The 19,313-nt window shown below is 35.4% G+C and overlaps 1 protein-coding gene across 1 annotated transcript in view; it reads left to right on the top strand.

Moving 5' to 3' along the window:
* lmx1ba (LIM homeobox transcription factor 1, beta a) overlaps positions 1 to 18,571 on the top strand; it is a gene marked incomplete at both ends in the record, with an annotated part of 24,461 nt that extends 5,890 nt beyond the window's left edge. The window contains 5 exons of the mRNA XM_081366405.1: positions 12,283 to 12,769; positions 15,278 to 15,355; positions 16,546 to 16,612; positions 16,721 to 16,885; positions 18,381 to 18,571. Of these exons, the coding sequence (XP_081222531.1) occupies positions 12,283 to 12,769; positions 15,278 to 15,355; positions 16,546 to 16,612; positions 16,721 to 16,885; positions 18,381 to 18,571 (988 nt within the window). The remainder of the gene's footprint in view (positions 1 to 12,282; positions 12,770 to 15,277; positions 15,356 to 16,545; positions 16,613 to 16,720; positions 16,886 to 18,380) is intronic.
* Between the last annotated feature and the right edge of the window lie 742 nt (positions 18,572 to 19,313).

The raw sequence follows: 19,313 nt of genomic DNA, 5'->3' as shown, positions 1-19,313 counted from the left end.
TAAGTGTTTTTGTGTGATACCTGTCAGTTCATATGTACAAGTATGTTGATGTTATTTGCGTACTTTTGAGTATTGTACAGTCAGTAATGGTGTACAGCACATTTTACAGCTTACAAATAAAGTCGAGATCCATGTTTGGTTTTATTACATTCCATCACAGATATTTTTCTAATGGCAGATTTAGTCGCAGTGAACAGCGCAAGCGGCTCGTGACACTTTCATTTAAGCAGAATATCTCAATGAAGATGTTTTGGGTGTTTTCACATCATAAGTTTTGCTGTGATTCGTGACATCTGGCAACCGCAAGCGTGAAAGTTTGCAGTAGAGGCTTGCACAGCTGTCTGTAATATTGTCTCTCTTTTTTTTTTTTATAAAACAAACAATGCATTAATAAAATAAAACAATGATATGTTTGATAAATAACAATAATATAACAATTTTAAACATATATATATGTATGTGTGTGTGTGTGTGTGTGTGTGTGTGTGTACTGTATATATTCTGTATACATACACACATGTACACACACACACATACAGTATATTATACAAACAAACCTTTATGTTAGATGTGATTAATCGCGATTAATCGATTTGACAGCACCATTTATTTTTCTTTTTACTATATTTGATAGATTTTCCTTTTTATTCTAAGCATAAACATCTATAATATTGAATATTGCATGCATGAGTTTCTTTGCCTGGGTCAATTATACAGTCCAGCTAGTTATTAAAGAGTGTTAGATTTATGATGCCGATCATAAATATACAGGAATCACACATTTTTTCAGAATTTTTTCAGAAATGATCAAATTAAATAGGAATTTTTAGGCATCACTTATTAATTAGCCAGATATTTCGCGGGCTTTCGCAGAGTAAACATTCCAGACCTCAGGTCTAATAATCTAAGGATTACCAGTGCTAATTAAAACTCAAACAAACATCCCGTTGCACAGCCAAAGGTCCATAAAGTGGTGGGAAAACACACAGACTAATCCAGCATCGCTCTCAGATGTGGCTAAAGCTCCTCTAAGAGGGATTGATCGGGGGTCGAGGTGAGGCACTTGAGACTCGCCGTAATCTCACAGCTGGGTCACCGGCGTAAACCCCCAGCCACAGATTAAGGAGCCCTTGTTAAAGAGTCTCCACCGCAGAACTCCTTAACATGCTCGAGGACCTCCTCTTCAAAACGTCCCATATTACTGTTTGTTTAGTCTCTCTGGGCAGAGCGCGAGGGTCAGGGGTAATTTAAAACCTCACTGTGAGCTTCAGTCTCCAGCTTATCCAGCCTCGGGCCGAGGACTTTCCCTTATTTAACGTTTGTGTTTCAATGCGGTCACCTCATGGTTGGCAGACTGTGGCTCTGTCCCAAAAACTAGCGACCTGCCTACCTGGACCTAGACAGCACTTTAAGGGAGACACACCTTTTTAAATCCTGAAGGGAGGTATAATTATCCTTCCAAGATATCTTTTATCCAAATTCAAAGGCATAATCGCACCTAGAGAAACCATCCCAGAATGCATTGCAATGAGCTCAGTGTTGATTAAATACATTTATAATTCTATTATATATACATATATATATATATATATATATATATATATATATATATATATATATATATATATATATATATATATATATATATATATATATATATATATATATATATATATACATATATAAAATATATATTTATGGGTGGTTGCTAGGTGACATTTGTGTGTGTATTTATATGTATATTAATATTTAATGTAGTTAATAAATTAATATAATAATAGGCTATATTAAATATTGTAATATATATTTCTGATAATAGTTAACTTGTTTATTTTTATTACTGGTGGGCTGTGTGTTTTTTCCGATAAGAATTTTTGGTAACACTTTATTTCAAGGTGAAGTTGCTTGTTACTGCATGTACTTACTACAGTAATTTATGCAAATTATGCCTAATTACAAGTAACTAACCCTAACCCAAACCGTAACTCTATAGTAAGTACATGCAGTTAAGTCATATAACTCAGTACTTATTTGAGTAATTGCAATGCAACTATGTCACCTTAAAAAAAAATACTTCAAGCCAAAAATAGTGGAACAATTTTTTTTTTTTTTGTAAAGCTGCTTTTGAATAGTAGAAAGAAAGGTATATATGCTTATTAGAGTATCATGTTGATAGTAACTCTCTTGGAGCACTTTACTTTTGTATAACTGCCTATGTAGAGCTTTCCAGATCCGTTTGGGTTCGGATGCTCCCTATCTAGGCAGCTCACTAGGTTTTGGCACGAAGCCTAAAAGCAAGAGCTGTTCACTTCTTCAAGTAGCGTCCACTTAATTAACTCTCCGGCGTGATCTCTCCACTTTGATTCTCTCCAGAACTAGTTCATATGGTGTATACTGGACAACAAAACCCGGCACACCTGCTCTGGAGAGCGCGTTGGCCTTTTGACATCTACGTTAAGCCCGAGATTAAGCAGCGCTATAGATCTTGAGGAAAATCTGGCTTGCCACTCTTGTGGTTCTACCAGGCTTTATTGGTTTGCACAGATGCCCCTCATGTAAAATAAACCCTTGTGTTCTTTGTGTCAGCCAATGGGACGCTTGAGGAGGTGGGGGTATTAGCAATATCCTCCTGTCAATCATGTGCTGGCCTCTCTCTGATTGGCTTATCTTCAAGCCAAGCAGCTGCAACCCCTAGACGGCAATTACAGGGCGCGTAACTGCAGCTCTGGGTATATTGTCAGATCGCTCACTTTAGCAGCGAATAGAGCCCCGCTGAGCCGTGCTAAACAGCGACGTCTGCTTTACATCAGCCAAACCAACATGGAAATGCACCAGATGAGGAGAGAGACTCATTAAACTGGGTCAGATTTAGAGGAAATGAGTGTTAGATCAACACTTATAGGAAAGTATTGTTAGTTTGTAAGAGAGGAAAAGTATTTTCTCTGAAATTGTTGTCTTGTTTGCCCGTGCAAACCTGCTGTGGCTTGTTGCCAGGGTGTTGCCGTGGGGTTGCCAATTTGTTCAGAGTTGTTTTTAGCACATTGATATGTGGTCGCTAGGGTTTTATGGGTGGTTGCTAGGTGATTCCTCAGCCACACGTCCCTATGACATTCTGGTCTCTAAATATGGCTGTTTTTTTATGTTTTATTTTATTTTTAGTTTGTTACACAGCATTTTGGGGCATGAATATACCCATAATACTCAATCTATCTAGGCTATATAATATTTTTTTTTTAAATACATTTTCTATATTCATTTTATTAACTAATTAATTGTAACATTTATTTTTATTAACATTCATTATTAAATTCATCACATTTCCCTCAAAGTTTATCATTGGTTTGATGTGAAAATCTTTCTCATGATTTTTTTAATTTATTTTTATTTTTTATTATTGTTGACTTTATTTAATTTTTTGTTAGTTTGTTACACAGTATTTTGGGGTTGGATTTTTTTTATTCATTTTCTAAATTAATATAACAACTTAATTTTTTATTAACCTTTTTTTTATTAAAATTAATACAACTTCCCTCAAAGTTAATCATTGCTTTGATGTGAGAATCTTTATAACAATTTTTTTTTAATTTAATTACATTTTGTATTAACATTTTATTTAAATTGTTTCTCCTACCAAGACAGCATTTTTGGCCACGAATAGGCCAATATGAAATACCCAGTAATGCTGTCTAGCTAGTCTGCTCACAAGGTTTTGAACCACAGCCAATAAGAAGCTGAGAGAGAATGGACTCCATTCAGGCCTGTGGTCGGATCTGGGTTTGATAATACGTCCCGAATACTGTACAGATTCTGTGGCCAGGGTTTCTTCTACTACCTACACAAAACCTGGACTTCTGAGGGACCATTTTTAGACCATGAGCTCAGATCTGTTCGGGTCTGTAAGAAATTACCCTCTAATCAGCTTCAAGGCGCTTCTACGCATTTCCTTATAGATGACTTGCACATTTAAAATGAAAGTTCCAGAAATGGTTTTACAGCCTGATGCCACAGGCGAACTTTTCAAGTTTTTAATTACTGTATTTGTTCTAATGGTTTATGGGAAAACAGAATGGCATTGCACTTATCTGAAGAACTTAGAATATGGCATCAAGAGCATTTTTAGTCTTTTTTAGTTCAATATGCATGCAAAAATAATTCTTTGCTGAACTTAAGGTTTTAATTTTAAGTGTAAAGCAAGTGTAACACAGTGTTTTGTGCGTGTGTTTGTGTGTTGCCTTTGTGTGCGTGCTCCATTATTCGCTCATGTTTGCTGTTGTGGCAGAGCTGAGTAAACTCCAGTCTGAATAGAGCTGCCAAACTCAGGAAAAGCAGCTGTCCAAACACACACACACACACACACACACACACACACACACACACACACACACACACACACACACACACACACACACACACGACACACACATGCACACACACACACACAGTGTACCTGCTGTATTCCTTTCACACACTCTCCTTTCTCATCTTTGATTTCATCTCTGTCCTTTTCCTATCCTTCGCTCCGATTGCTATATTAAGAGGACTTTATTCTGCAGTTTTGCATTTTTTTAACCTATTTATTCGCATGTGCTTTCTCCCCAAAACAAACTTAATTTAGTTTTATATGACAATTTTTATATGATTTGCACAGGTGGAAAAGAAGGGGAAAGAATAGGTATTGTGTTTACAATTAAAATGAACATTATTGTCGTATATAACATGATGTCTATGGTTTCTATACATATGTTATATAATACAAATAATAATTTTTATTATACATTTTATTCATATAACTAATTAACTTTAATGTTAATTTTATTTTAACATTATTATATTTATGATAAATCCAGCACATTCTATCATTGCTTTGATGGAAAAACATATTTCTTATTATTTTAACATGTTTTTTTATGTTCAGTAAGCAATGTATTTTTTTGTAATTTTTTTTTTTTTTGCATTCGGCTGAATTTGCTACATGCAAATTAGTATTTCTCTTTCATTATTTTTGTGTTTTTATTTTGGGTGGATATTAATAGCAGATTTCATGAGATTCATCCAAATTTATTTTTAATGCTCCTTTTTCATAGATATCCTGACATGCTTTCTTTCCGCTCGTCAGTGTTTGCATTTGGATCTGGAATGGTGAATTTAGCATGTCTATGGGCGATTTGAATGTTAATATCAGTTGAGCCGTGAGTGATGAGCTTGTATCATTCGGGCAGGAGTTTACTGTGAGGCCCTGGACAAACACACGCTACATTTAATACAGCGATTACCACCCGCGCTGAACACACACCTCTTAACTTCAGTCTCATCAGACACGATTAGTGCTAATTCACACAGCCACAGTAGTCAAATGAAAACAATTAGTCTACGTGATCAATTGTGTCATATTTGGGGTGCTTGTTGTGATCATTTAGGTCTATTAAAACACAAATAAGTGCTTCTAATTGAATAAATCTGCCAAACCCAATCATTTTCACATAGCTTGTTGTAATTTTACAGTTTATATTTGATAACGGTAACACTTTACTTTAAATTGTGCTTGTTACACATGTTACATGTAGTTACTGTAGTAATAACTATAAATTATGCATAATTACATGCAACTAATCCTAAACCAAACCACAATCCTAACCCTAACCCTACACTGTTAGCCCGGACAAGTTGAATCTACTTAAAAAATGTGAGCAAACTGGTTGCCCTAAAATAATTAAGTAATGGTAAAAATGAGTTAATTTAACTTCAAATGTTTTGTAATATCAATTACCTTGCAGTTATTACACATAGTATATTTAAGTTCAATGTACTAGCCCAACTACTTAAAAAATGTGAGCAAACTGGTTGCCCTAAAATAATCAAGTAATGGTTACTTAAAACATTTGAGTATTCTGTTTTATTTTAATTTCCATTTGAAATACAACAAAACATGAATTTTACATGCCCTGAATACATTTTCCTCATAAAACATGAAAAGACAATCACAACAAATTGCACCAAAACTATGTGGTATGTTTACTCTTGAGTTCACAGTATTGTCAGTATTTAATTTTAGGTGCCAGCTCACCTTTTCCCAGGCTAAACATTACCTGCTGAAAAAAAAAAAAAAAAGTTTTTTCATACAGTTAGGGTACTCCAGGGCAGGGCGTAAATCAGTCCAAAAAAAGGACATAAAAGGCATGATGTTGGTCAGTTCATCCATCACCAAACATCCTTCCAAATCGATCATCACTCTAGATGGGTTTAGCTGAGGACTTTCTTGATCAACGCAGAGGATTCTCACTGGAGTTTGTAAGAGTCCTTGTCAGCTGCATCCTAATGAGGAAGAAAAAGGTTAAAGATAAAGATAGACAAATATATGTAAGATGATTCTATTGTCAAATACTCATAAGTCATATGCTGCATTTACGCCATGTCGTAATTACTGTAATTCCGAGATGATAAAATGTAACGTTTTACTCATTATTTGACTGGCCGTTCATGTTCTTTGACTGGGAATTATGCATTTTTAAGGCAACATTGTCAACGGCTAAATGAATCAGCAGCAGAAGGGTGGTACGACGGTCACGTGGTAAAAATAAGGAACTCTCTGAAAATTCCCAGTTTACAGGTTGCAATTACGAGTTCTACCAGAACGGAAGCGCTTTTTTACAAGCTGGAATCTCATAATTATGGTATTACAAAATGGCGTGAATGCATATACATACCTGGTTTACTGTAGAAAGAGCTGGCCATTGAAGTACCTTCAGATTTTCATTGACAACTTTTCTCTGAGGAGCAAACATTAAAGTTATAGTCTTTATAATAGCACCTGACTTTCTGGTTTACATGTAATTGTGCACTGTGCAGTATGCAGATGACACCAGCCTCAGATCTTAATAAACGTAGCCTACATGACAAACTTATCTGGAGGCAGGATAAGTTGAACATTGTGCATAAGTGGTTTAAATGTACATACATTTCAGATGTAAACAAGGAAATTGTTCTGTTCATGTATAACTTACATGTTTGAGCCTGCAATTATTAAATAGATGTGCTCTCTTTTCACAGTTACGAGGGCAATACTTGCAGGTCCAAAGCATCTCTTCTTGACCTGCAACACAAAACAAGATAGTCTGTCGTTAAGAGGGCTATGAACTTAGATAAAACAGTACATACATACGTTTTTGTATTCAACCCATTAATTAACTTTAACTTACTCTTTTAATCAATAGCCGTGTCAAAATAAAATATGGTCTTAAATTATTGCACTCACCACCGTATTCGCGCCGCGATCCTCGTCCTGTTCGGCGCCGGCCGATGGTTCAAACAGTTACAATCTCCGTCTCAACAACAGCTCCTCCAGTGATATAGAAACAATAGGAAGGAAAATACAAAAAAAAAAAAAAAAACGTACGTCGAACTCGCCGGTTAGGGGTTCAAGCGCGGCGATGTCCGCTGCACGCGAGTGAGAAATCTAGCTAGCTAAAAAACAAACAAACATTGATTTTCACTGCTCAAAAACGGAAAACAAATAAACGATAAAAAGGTAAATGTCGGGAAAAACGTCCATAGACCTTGCTAAAACAAATGTTCCACTTCCAACTTCTCATAAACAGCTCGAATTCACACACACCACGACAAAATGGCGTTACCTGACTCACAGCATCAAACCACTGCGTGGAAGGTGTGGTCAGGAGAAAAACTTCAGAATTTGAGTCTTTTTAACTTACATTTATTCACACATTCAAATTATGTACACAAATGAGTAGAATCTACTTTTATTTCATTAGTAGCGCAATCAAACTTAAATATTTTAATTAAATTGTAATTAAATTCTTTATTAGATATAAAATCCGGGCTAACAGTGTACATGTAGTTAATTATTATTATTAATTATTATAATTATTACCTTGAAATGCAATGTAAGTCGTTTTGGATAAAAGCGTCTGCCAAATGCATAAATGCAAATGTAAATGTATCTCAGTACTTAAATGTAGAATTACTCTGTAACATGGACACCTTAAAATAAATTGTAACCTCGATAACTTGTTCTTTATTATGCAATGCATGATCTTCCTAGACTGGGGTTTATTAATATTTAGTATCATCATCGATTTACTGCGCTGACACTATCGGATGAGAACAGAATTTGAGCTGAATGCAGACACTAGTGTTTTCTGTAGAGCTGCTTTACAGCTGAAATTCAATTTGTTTCAGAATTGATGAATTTTTCAACATTAACCATGCTATTTTCCTGTTATATTAAAGTGAAGCTGCTTTGAAACATTCAGTAGGCCTATTGTATAAAGTTCTATATACAGTACATTTAAAAAAATAAATTGTCATTGAAGTGTTTTAAGTTAAGTAAATTGTTATTGAACCTCGAGTCCCACTTCCGACACTCGATGCATCTGAGACCTTTCGAATTTTATAGAGGCGAGTGGATGTGGCTTACACGCTTTGATAGGGTCAGAGTGTAGTTAAATGTGGTGTGTGTGTGTGTGTGTGGACTACAGAGTATTTTCCATACAGTACCTTCAGAGGAAAGCGCCAGGGTTTAATGACATCTTTAGTCCTTTTGTAGTGCACATGCATCTGTGCTGTATGGATGTGGAAGAGGCGGTTGGAAAAATCAAACATGCACACACACACACACACACACACACACACACACACACACACATTGAGAGGTCTGCAAGTCCATAATGGCATCAAAAGGCAATGTAAAAAGATTGGTTAAAAAGGATATAATTACTTTGAAATGACGTACCAGTTACAAGTAAATGCATGTGTCTGTACACTGATTCCTCAGGTGCCTTATATATGAAAGTCTCAATATGAAATCAAACCTTTCTCGTGAAATTCTGAGCTGCATTTTGCATCTCTATTCTTTTGCAATTAATAGTTTAATAATTTGTGTTTTCATTTCTCCAAAGGAATTTTAGAAGCAAAAGTTGATTTATTTTACCTCTGCGTATCTATGTAAATTGTGTCACCCCGTATTGAATCCTACATGATGTCTTCTTGTTTCAAAAGCACCTAAAGCGGATCTGAAGAGATGTTGTTGTAAGTAATCTCCAGTCTTAAGCTCTCTCTCTCTCTCGGTCGGGCTGGTGTTTGGTGTTTGGAGAGATGTTTGGTGGTTTTCCATAAGCCCGTTCAGACGTGTCTGCTCTGAACAACTTTGGTGGCGGCAAACGAGGGATAAATTATTGTTTGTGTTTGTTACATTTCTGATCTATAGCAAACAAATACAGAGAGAAGGATAAATAACCCCCCCTCACACATACAAACATCAATATCACATGCACACATTGAAGATCACAGATCTGAAGGCTTTTCTAAGCATGACTGACTGAGCGTGAAGACTTGCACTTCTTAAGGTTGTCCTTAATGGTATTAAAGAGGGATTAGTTTCAACAACTGCACAGTGTCAATCAAAACAAGTTCTTTCTTATGGTACTTTCTCTCTCTAACACACACACACACACACACACACACACACACACACACACACACACTTAGACATAAAAGAGACCAAAAAACGGTTACACTTTATTTCAATGGTCCACTTTAGACATTTTACTAACTATAAGTAACTTTGCAATGTCAACTTATTCTACTTACTCGTACACCTAACCCTAACCTGACAGTCTACCAATACTCTAATGAGAGTTAATCACATGTTGCACTTTTACTTATAGTTAGTTAAATGTCTAAAGTGGACCATTGAAATAAAGTGTAACCCAAAAATCTTCTTTTAGTTAATTTCCACATTACTTGTCTTGAGTCAAACAATCACTAGTACCATTACTCGTAGTTAGTTTAACTAATGTAAAACTTCAGTGTGTAACTCATCCTGCCGCGTGTTTGTGGTTTGTAGTCATAGGGCTTTGTACATGTGGATTCTTGTCTTGGAAACATTCCATTTTATAATTTTATAAACATAATGTCAATGTTACTTTTGAATGTTCTGAAACAAGTGATAACATTTAAAAACCATTAGATGAACGTCCAACTAAAATGTTTCCGGGGGAAAAAAGGATGAACGATGTATAAATAACATTTTGAGAACATTGTTTAAGACCAGATAAGACTGAACGAACGTCGCTCTGATGCAAGTGTCACTCATGGCTGTTCTGACAAAGACTCGGGACAAAGCCGCCGCTGTGGTCCTGTCAACAAAAGACAGAGAAAGGGACAGGATTAGTTCTCAAGCACAATAGAAGAAAGGGAGATCTCCAGAAGGATCATGGGAATTACAGACACCAGCATAATGGGAAGTGACAGACAGAGGAAGAAGGGAAACATGTGCGATTATTAAACATTAGCAGAAGATGGAGAAAGAAGAGGTTTGGGTGAAAGGATTGAACATGTTGTACGTTGTAGAAAATGGTATTGCTGAAAAGTTGCTCATTCAGGCTCAATGGAATCATAATTATCGACTTTTTCTCTGTTTGCTTCTTGTAGGAGAAATAAAATACATGAATTGCAAATTTCAAACACATGTTGCAAATTTACTTTTAGTTGGTAGAATGTCTAAAGTGGACCATTGAAATAAAGTGTAACCCAAAAATCTTCTTTTAGTTAATTTCCACATTACTTGTCTTAAGTCAAACAATCATGTTCTTAACATTTATTATTATTATCAATGTCGAAAACAGTGGTGCTGCTTCATATTTTTGTGGAAACCTTGACACATTTCTTTCAAAAGAACAACTTTAAATAGATATCTTTTGGAACATTATGAATGTCTTTTTGTCCATAATGAATAAAAGTAGGCTAATTTCTTAAAATAAAAATGACCCCAAATGTATAGTGTATATACAAATGAGACAAATATGTCATACAATAAGCTATAAAAGTTGAGTTGAGATCTTTGACTTTTGATAGCAGTTTTTGTGATCTTTGAGCACAGTTTGAGATCTCGTCTGAAAACTTGCGAGACCACCGCGGTCTTTTCATCAGGAGAAACATCTTCAGCAAAGTCTCCTTCAATGCCGTCTGTGAGAAACAGTGGAGATATTAGAGAGATCTCGTCTGTGATTTGTCCTTCCTGTGGGTCCTTCTCTGAATATTGACTCCTCTGTAAAACTCTTTTGTGCCGTCTCACCTCATGATACCATCATATCTCGAGGCTTATTAAAAATCTCTTTCAAAGTCATAATCATGAGCGCGGCGGCACCGCTGGGGCGTCCGGTGTCAGTCACGCATTGATCAGTGCGCTCGTGATATTTATGGATGAACTTTATTGGTGTGGGAGAAGACACCGCTCTGAGGGAAGATCTGCTTAATGCTTCAGAATTATTGAGCTTTGCAGCGGATTTCACGTCAGGGGGTTTGAGTATTAACCGAAGAAATGAGTCACTCTTGCGCTTTGCTGTTTCACATTGTACTTCAAATAATTAAGGCTAGAGATCCTGCTGTGTAGCCTTCAATATGTCATGTTCAAATCGGGTTTTTGCAATAGTGTTTTGACCATAATTCACTTAAAATCAGTGAACTCTCCTACTTTACACTGCCATTCAAAAGTTTGGGGTCAGTGAGATTTTGAAGGTTTTTGAATTAAGTCTCTTCTAAGACTGCATTTATTTGATAATAAATATTGTAAAATTGTGATATATTATTACTATTTAAAATAACTGTTTTCTATGTGAATACATGTTAAAATGTAATTTATTCCTGTGATCAAAGCTGAATTTTCAGCATCATTACTCCAGTCTTCAGTGTCACATGATCCTTCAGAAATCAGTATAATATGATGATTTGATACTCAGGAAACATTTGAAATGTTGAAAACAATTGTGCATCTTGATATTTTTGTAGAAACCGCAAATTTTTTTTTTCTAGTATTCTTTGATGAATAGAAAGTTTGAAAGAACAGCATATATTTGAAATAGAAATCTTTTGTAACATTATAAATGTCTTTACTGTCAGCTTTAATAAATGCAGTGCATCCTTGCTTTATAAAAGTATTAATTTCTTTCAAAAAAAGAAATCGTACAAATTGAACGGTAGTGTATATTTGAAAAAAATGTTTTGCAGCAAAAAAATTATGTGGATTCTTTCAAACATTTAAAATAAAAACAAATGCAATGCATTTAACTTGATTTATGGAAAATGAACTATTATACTATTTGCTAATATTATTTGTCCTCGCCTTGGTGAGATCAGCAAAAATGTTAGTCATTTCAGATTAAAAGAAATAATATGAATTTGAAAGAAATAATATGAAAGAATTCCTCAGCACTAATAAATTGTGCACGATGAACGTGTTTTTAATTTGTTGCTTCTCCTCGTCAGGTTGTTCGCGACCAAATGCAGCGGCTGTCTGGAGAAGATCGCTCCCACCGAGTTCGTGATGCGCGCACTGGACAGTGTGTATCATCTGAACTGCTTCTGCTGCTGTGTGTGTGAGCGGCAGCTGTGTAAAGGAGACGAGTTCGTCCTGAAGGAGGGACAGCTGCTGTGTAAGAGCGACTACGAGAGAGAGAAGGACTTGCTGCGCTCCGTCAGCCCGGAGATGTCCGACTCCGGTGAGAACACAACTCTAGCCTCTCCTCTCGTCTGCTCTCCGAAGAGAGATGATGTTAAAATGTGTGTTTCTGCAGATAAAAGTGAGGATGAAGATGTGGATGTGAAGCAGGAGAAAGGAGCAGGAGGACAGGGTAAAGGCAGCGATGATGGCAAAGACCCGCGCAGACCCAAAAGACCTCGCACTATTCTCACCACACAGCAGCGGCGCGCGTTCAAGGCCTCCTTCGAGGTCTCCTCCAAACCATGCAGAAAGGTGAGACCGATTTATAGAGCTCAAAGAAACCCCAAACCAACCTTAAACCAATAGTCAGTTCAATTCACATGTATTTGTACAGCGCTTTCCACAATACACATCGTTTCAAAGCAGCTTTACAGAATAGCATGAGTCCACATTACAATTTAGTCATTTATTACTTTCTAAGTTATGCATTTCCGAAGTGTACGGTTGCACTTTATTTTAAGGTGTCCATATTACACTGTAATTATACATTTAATAACTGAGTAATAATAATTAACTACATGTACTTACTATAGGATTAGGTTTTGGTTTAGGGTTAGTTGCGTGTAATTATGCATAATTTATAGTTACAGTAATTACATGTAATGTGTAACAAGGACACTGTAAAATAAAGTGTTACCAAATGTACATATACAAAATCACAGCTAGCTAAAAATGTATTCATTTAAACTGTGTAATAATTTAAGGTGAAAACAATGAGCTCATTGAAGTAATGAATACTTGTTTGTTAACAATTGATTATGACATTTAGAAATATGTAGCATTGGTGCATGTTGATTCAGAGTTTGCGTCTGCTGAAGTCTTCATAATATTTAGATTTCTTGAATGTGCAACATGTCTTTAACTACTTTAAAGTGTATAGTGAATATTACCTTTCATGCAAAGTTTTAAAGATCAAAGATAAATGACGTTATTGTCTCCTAAAAGAAAGGAGCTATTTGATTTATTAGACAAAAAAGTAGTGAAATATACACTCATTTGTCGAGGATAACACAATAAATTAAAAAACGTATTTCCATTTGCGGTCCTTGATGTAAAGCACAAACTTCCCTCATAGTGACAGGTTACTTTGGCATTGCATACTATTATAAATGCAAATGTAGAAATGTATTGAAGCTTTGCAAAGTTTACAATCACAATTAAACATCCACACAATACACTAATACAAATTCATCACTAAAACAACCCATCTAATAACCAACTTTTAACATTCGCATTAAAACCAACCATATTAGAAATACTTTTGATATCCAGAGACACCGAATTCGCCCTCAAACACTGTAGTTGTAGCTGAGATTGGAAGAGTTTGGTTCATGTTGTCGACATGTAGAGAAGACGCTGTTTTCTTCAAAAGGATGACGACTAGAGCTCGAACTCATACTGTAAAAATAACGACATCATTACTGTTCGTATCACTGAAGCCTCTGGATCTGATATTCAGATATGATAATGGGAGTTTTGGTTTCTGACACGCGCTGTAAGCGGTCGACCAATCACAGCAGACTGAGCCGTCGGACCAGAAAGGGGGAGGAGTTTAGAGAGACTGAGGGCCCTATCATACACTTGGCGCAATCCAGCGGCAAATGTGTTTTGCTAGTTTCAGCCCGACGCAGTTATCATTTTCACGTCCTGCACCACGTTGTGTAAATAGCAAAGCATTTGCTCTCATTTGCGCGCCCATGGGTGTGCTGGTCTGAAAACGAGGTGTGTTCTGACACATTGTTGGCGTGTTGCTATTTTGAGGCAACTGAAATGAGCTGAGCCATTGTCCAACTGAAACCTGCTCTAAAGTCAATGGCGCAATATTTTTTTGGTTATTTAATGAGCGTGTTTAGTAATGTGCGCCTATAGGCGGGTCCTCAACGTGCGTACACTCTGCTTATTACACACACAGGAATGCACAGCAGCACACACACATGCCAAATATTTAAAATGAAAGGATTACAATGTAAAAGATTATTATTGTGTACATAAAGATATGGTGGAATCCGGCTTGTCCCGTAGATGATCTGCTTTAATCTTGCACACGAGCAGATCCGTTTGCGCTCTGGAGACGCGTTCAGTCTGTCCACTATCAAATTCCGTCATGTAAATAGCGAATCTGCCATGGCACGAGCGCAACTGGCATTTAAAGGGAATGGGAGATGAGACTCTGATTGGTTTAACACATGGAAATCCCAAAACACACCCATTACTCATTATGAGAATCGGGACAACCCTTTTAGACGACCATTTTTCCCGTTGTTAAAAACAAAATTTGTAACCTTTGAAAACGGCATAATAGGGGCACATAGGAACTCAATGGACTGTCTATTGGCTTCAACAATATTATTATTACAATATTATAGATCTGTGTGCAGTGACACTATTGTATGAGAACTGAACTGAGCTGGACGATGACATCACTGTTTTCTCCATAGAGGCTGTATTTATAAATGAACTAAATGAATGATGTAAATATTTCATATACAAACGGCAAATGCTGAGGGATCAGACTTCATGCTGATGGTCAAATGTCTGGGTACACTGAAAAATACTGTCTTACAAACAATTTTCACTCAGTAATTACAGTCAATTTCACAAATAATTTCAATGAAACTGCAACTAACACATTGAATATAGAAAGACTGAAAAAGTATTTTCTTGTAAAACATACTCCAAAAAAAAAAAACGTTGAAATATATATATATATTTACAGTGTATACGAGACTTTGATGTTCATTGCTGTTGTGGTTATTTCAGGTTCGAGAGACTCTGGCGGCTGAGACCGGTCTGAGCGTTCGAGTCGTCCAGGTGTGGTTTCAGAACCAAAGAGCAAAGGTGAGCACAGCCGAGGTCACAGCTTTTCAGTCTCTTCATGCAGTGGGCAACCAGATAACATCATCCGGAAATGTAAAAGGCAGCTGTATATTTTCATGTAGTAAGACCCAATGTATACTGTGAAAAATAATATTATAAATATGTGACTATAGAGTAAGTATAATTTATTTATTTTTTTGCTCACTTTAATACTGTTCTACAGATGTATTATTAATTAATTTATTTTATTTAAATATTATCTTTTATTATTTATTTTTACATCTCTTACACTTTGAGTTGAATCAAACTAACTGGAAATAAAATAAATAAAAAACTAAAACTGAAATAAAAATGTATTAAACCTATTTTATTATTTAATATACATTAATTCATATTTAATTAATACCTATATACAGTGTGTATATATATATATATATATAGGCCTATATATATATATATGACATAAGCACATAACAAAATTAATCACTAAAATTTTTTACATTTTATTTTTTACATTTTATGAAAATGAAAACTAAAAGTATAAAAATAAAAATATGAATTAATATTTTAAAAATATGAATTAATAGTTAATTAATCAATACTCGCTATAGTACTGTACTGTAATTTATTATTTATTTAAATCTTTTTTTTATCAACATTTATTTATTTATTTATTTATTCTTACATTTCCTTACACTTCAGTTTTAAGTTTAATTCCTCAAATTACTAACTGGAAATAAACTAAATAAACTAAAATTGAAATAAAAAATTAATTAAACCTAAATATTAATATTGTTTTTGCTATATTACTGTACTGTTAAGTAGATTTATTATTTGTTTGTTTGTTTGTTTATTATTTTAATTAAATTATTTATCTATTACTTAATTAATTAATTAATATCTTATCTTTTTATTATTTATTTATTCTTAAATTTGTCACATTTAAGTTGAAGTCAAATCACTAATATTACTAATGGGAAATATAATAAATAAAAACTAAATATTAATATAAAAAAAAACTAATAAAAATGACAAAAGCTGAAAAATGAAAGTGTAAAAATAACAGGTAATTCAAAATGTTAATAAAAACTCTAATAATAGGCTATATAAATAATGCTAAAATAACAGTGCCTAAGTAACTCTTCAATATAGTTCAATATAGTTGATGTTAAAAATGATTGAGTGTTTTTATGTTCCTCTTTTCCGCTCAGATGAAGAAGTTAGCGCGCCGACAACAGCAGCAACAAGAGCAGCAAAACTCTCAGAGGATCGGACAAGGTACGAGACTCCCAACACACACGCTTTCACGACATATGTTGCTCCTCTGCGGGGTTTTACGTCTGCTTTATGTGTTCAGTAACTCAATTCATGGTGCGTTTTCTGCAGATGTGATCTCCAGCCGAATGGAGAATCTGATGAACTCGTACACGCCTCTGGCTCCGCCTCCACAACATCAGCTAGTGTCCATGGAGGCGAACGGATACAGCACAGACCCGTTCCAGCAAGGCCTCACTCCTCCACAGATGCCCGGAGATCACATGAACCCATACGGTGAGCAACAAACACGTCTCCGGAGTGACGTTACCAAAGCAAAACACACGTCCCGTCGCGTCTGTGGAATGATATCGACCAGAAGCGGCCGCTAATGCCACGTATGGGCCCAGTAAAAATAAATGTGCCATTAAACTGTCTTCACCCTTATGTAACAGTGTCAATTAGTTTTTGAAAAGCCTATAAAATTACACTATAAAATTACACGCAGCCCTCCTGAGAAAGTGAGCGTGAATCTGCTGCCTTCATACGCTCTCCATCACATATTGATAAGTGCGTTTTGTCCTGCTGTGAGCTGACGCAAATGAGTAGTTTATATGCACTGTTATATAACACTTTATAGCCAATTAAAGCAGCTGAGAGTCTCAGTTCTACTCTTGTGTAATCATATTTCTACGGCTTATGGTAAACTGTGTCTATGAGGATCAGAAGCTTCTGTTCAATGACTTCACCATATTTATTTATTAGCTGTACTTGCTAAAGCTTAGAGATCGAGTAATAATGCATTTTTACAGCCAAGGACAATTATATTTAAGGTTAAACAGTTAAAACTGATATCCAGAATTGATCTTTAAATAGTGCTGTCAAATCAATTAATCACATCTAAAATAAAAGCTTGTTTATATAATACATATGCGTGTAAATTATATAAACAAAACACACACACACACATTTATATAATATATATATATATATATTTATTTACTTTTATATTGGTTGCAATTAATCGATTTAACAGCATTATTTTAAATTTTCATGAATATTATTATTATTACTGTCATTATATAGAGAGTATGAAAAATATTCTCACTTGAGAATTAATGTCTGTAAAAAAATAAAAATAATTAAAACATCAAGTTAAATTTTGCCTGTGAAGATCCACCAAATTGTGGTATTTATCAGTTGAACTGATATTAAGAAACTTATTACCAAGTAAAAAAGTGTGTGACGAAATATTGGTAAAACGAATTACATCTGTCTCTGATCAGTGTTATTAGTGTATTTTATACTTTCATTAGTTTCAAAGTTTGAGGTTAGTAAGATATTTTTTGTTTTTTTGAGAAAAAAATTCAGCAAGGATGCATCAAATTGATAAAAAGTGACTGTTCTGTTGAACTTTCAAAAATGATTCTTGGTTTCCACAAAAATATTAAGCAGCACAACTGTTTCAACTTTTATAATAATTGTTGGGCAGCAAATCATCATATTAGAGTGATTTCTGAAGGATCATGTGACACTGAAGACTGGAGTAATGATGCTGAAAATTCAGCTTTGATCACAGGAATAAATTACTTTTCACAATTACAATAGAAAACAGTTTTTTTATATTGTAATACTATTTCACATTTTTTACTGTATTTTTGATCAATTAAATGCGGCTTTGGTGAGCAGAAGAGACTTGTTTCAAAAACATGATGAAATCTCACCGACCCCAAACTTTGGAAGAACAAACACCACTCATAATGCAAAGATCTGGTTTATGTCATCTTTTCAGCACGTAGCCCTAACGAAGCTTGCTCTTCTTTAGGAAACGACTCGATCTTCCACGACATTGACAGTGACACGTCTCTGACCAGCCTGAGCGACTGCTTTCTGGCCGCGTCAGACGCCGGATCCCTGCAGACCCGCGTGGGAAACCCCATCGACCGCCTGTACTCCATGCAGAGCTCCTACTTCGCCTCCTGAAACCAGATCACACTGAGACTAAACACACACACACACACACGAACACCAACCAGACGGCTCATGCTACAGATGAAAGCTGGTCTTGGTTTCGCTGGAGACGTGCTGAGGAGGTCTTGAATGGAGCCGGTTCAGAGCTGTGCTGGCCAAGCGTATGTGCGACACTGAAGATGAGACTCCAAGGCTTTGTTGGAAAAGAAAATCAAAAACCAAATATTTTCAGAGGAGCTACAGGACATTTACAGCCGTATACCGGGGTGAACAGAACACGTTTAGGTCATAAATAGACGAATGACACGCGTGCAGAAAGTGGGAGACGCTTTACTGCATACATTGCAATAATGTTCCTTTGTTTTCAAACCATACATTAGGATGCGAGAGAATATGGATTTCAGATGTTTTGAAAGAAACTCAAGCCGAGACAGCTGTCTGTTGATGAAGACGACTAGATATTTATTACGTACATGTGCCAAGTAAACCTGCAGAGCTTTATTTAAAACAAATTGTGTTAGAGTAAGTACCATAAACCTCTTTATGTAGTGTTACTGTTGATGTTTAAAGATGTATATGTTTATTTCGCTGTGCTATTTATTTGTCATTTGCATTCTTGGACGTTGTAGAGGATGCGTTTTTGCTCAAACCTGCTAAAATTACCAAAGTTTGTTGGTACTAAAAATAAATAGATAAATAAATAAAAATCTTTTAACTCATTTTCTGTTTTCGTACATTTCACACATCATTTTCG

The sequence above is a fragment of the Scardinius erythrophthalmus genome (assembly GCF_964197995.2).
Source record: "Scardinius erythrophthalmus genome assembly, chromosome: 5".
NCBI classification, from domain to species: Eukaryota; Metazoa; Chordata; class Actinopteri; order Cypriniformes; family Leuciscidae; genus Scardinius; species Scardinius erythrophthalmus.
The sequence above is the reverse complement of the archived record's forward strand: the minus strand, read 5'-3'. Positions and strand labels throughout refer to the sequence as shown.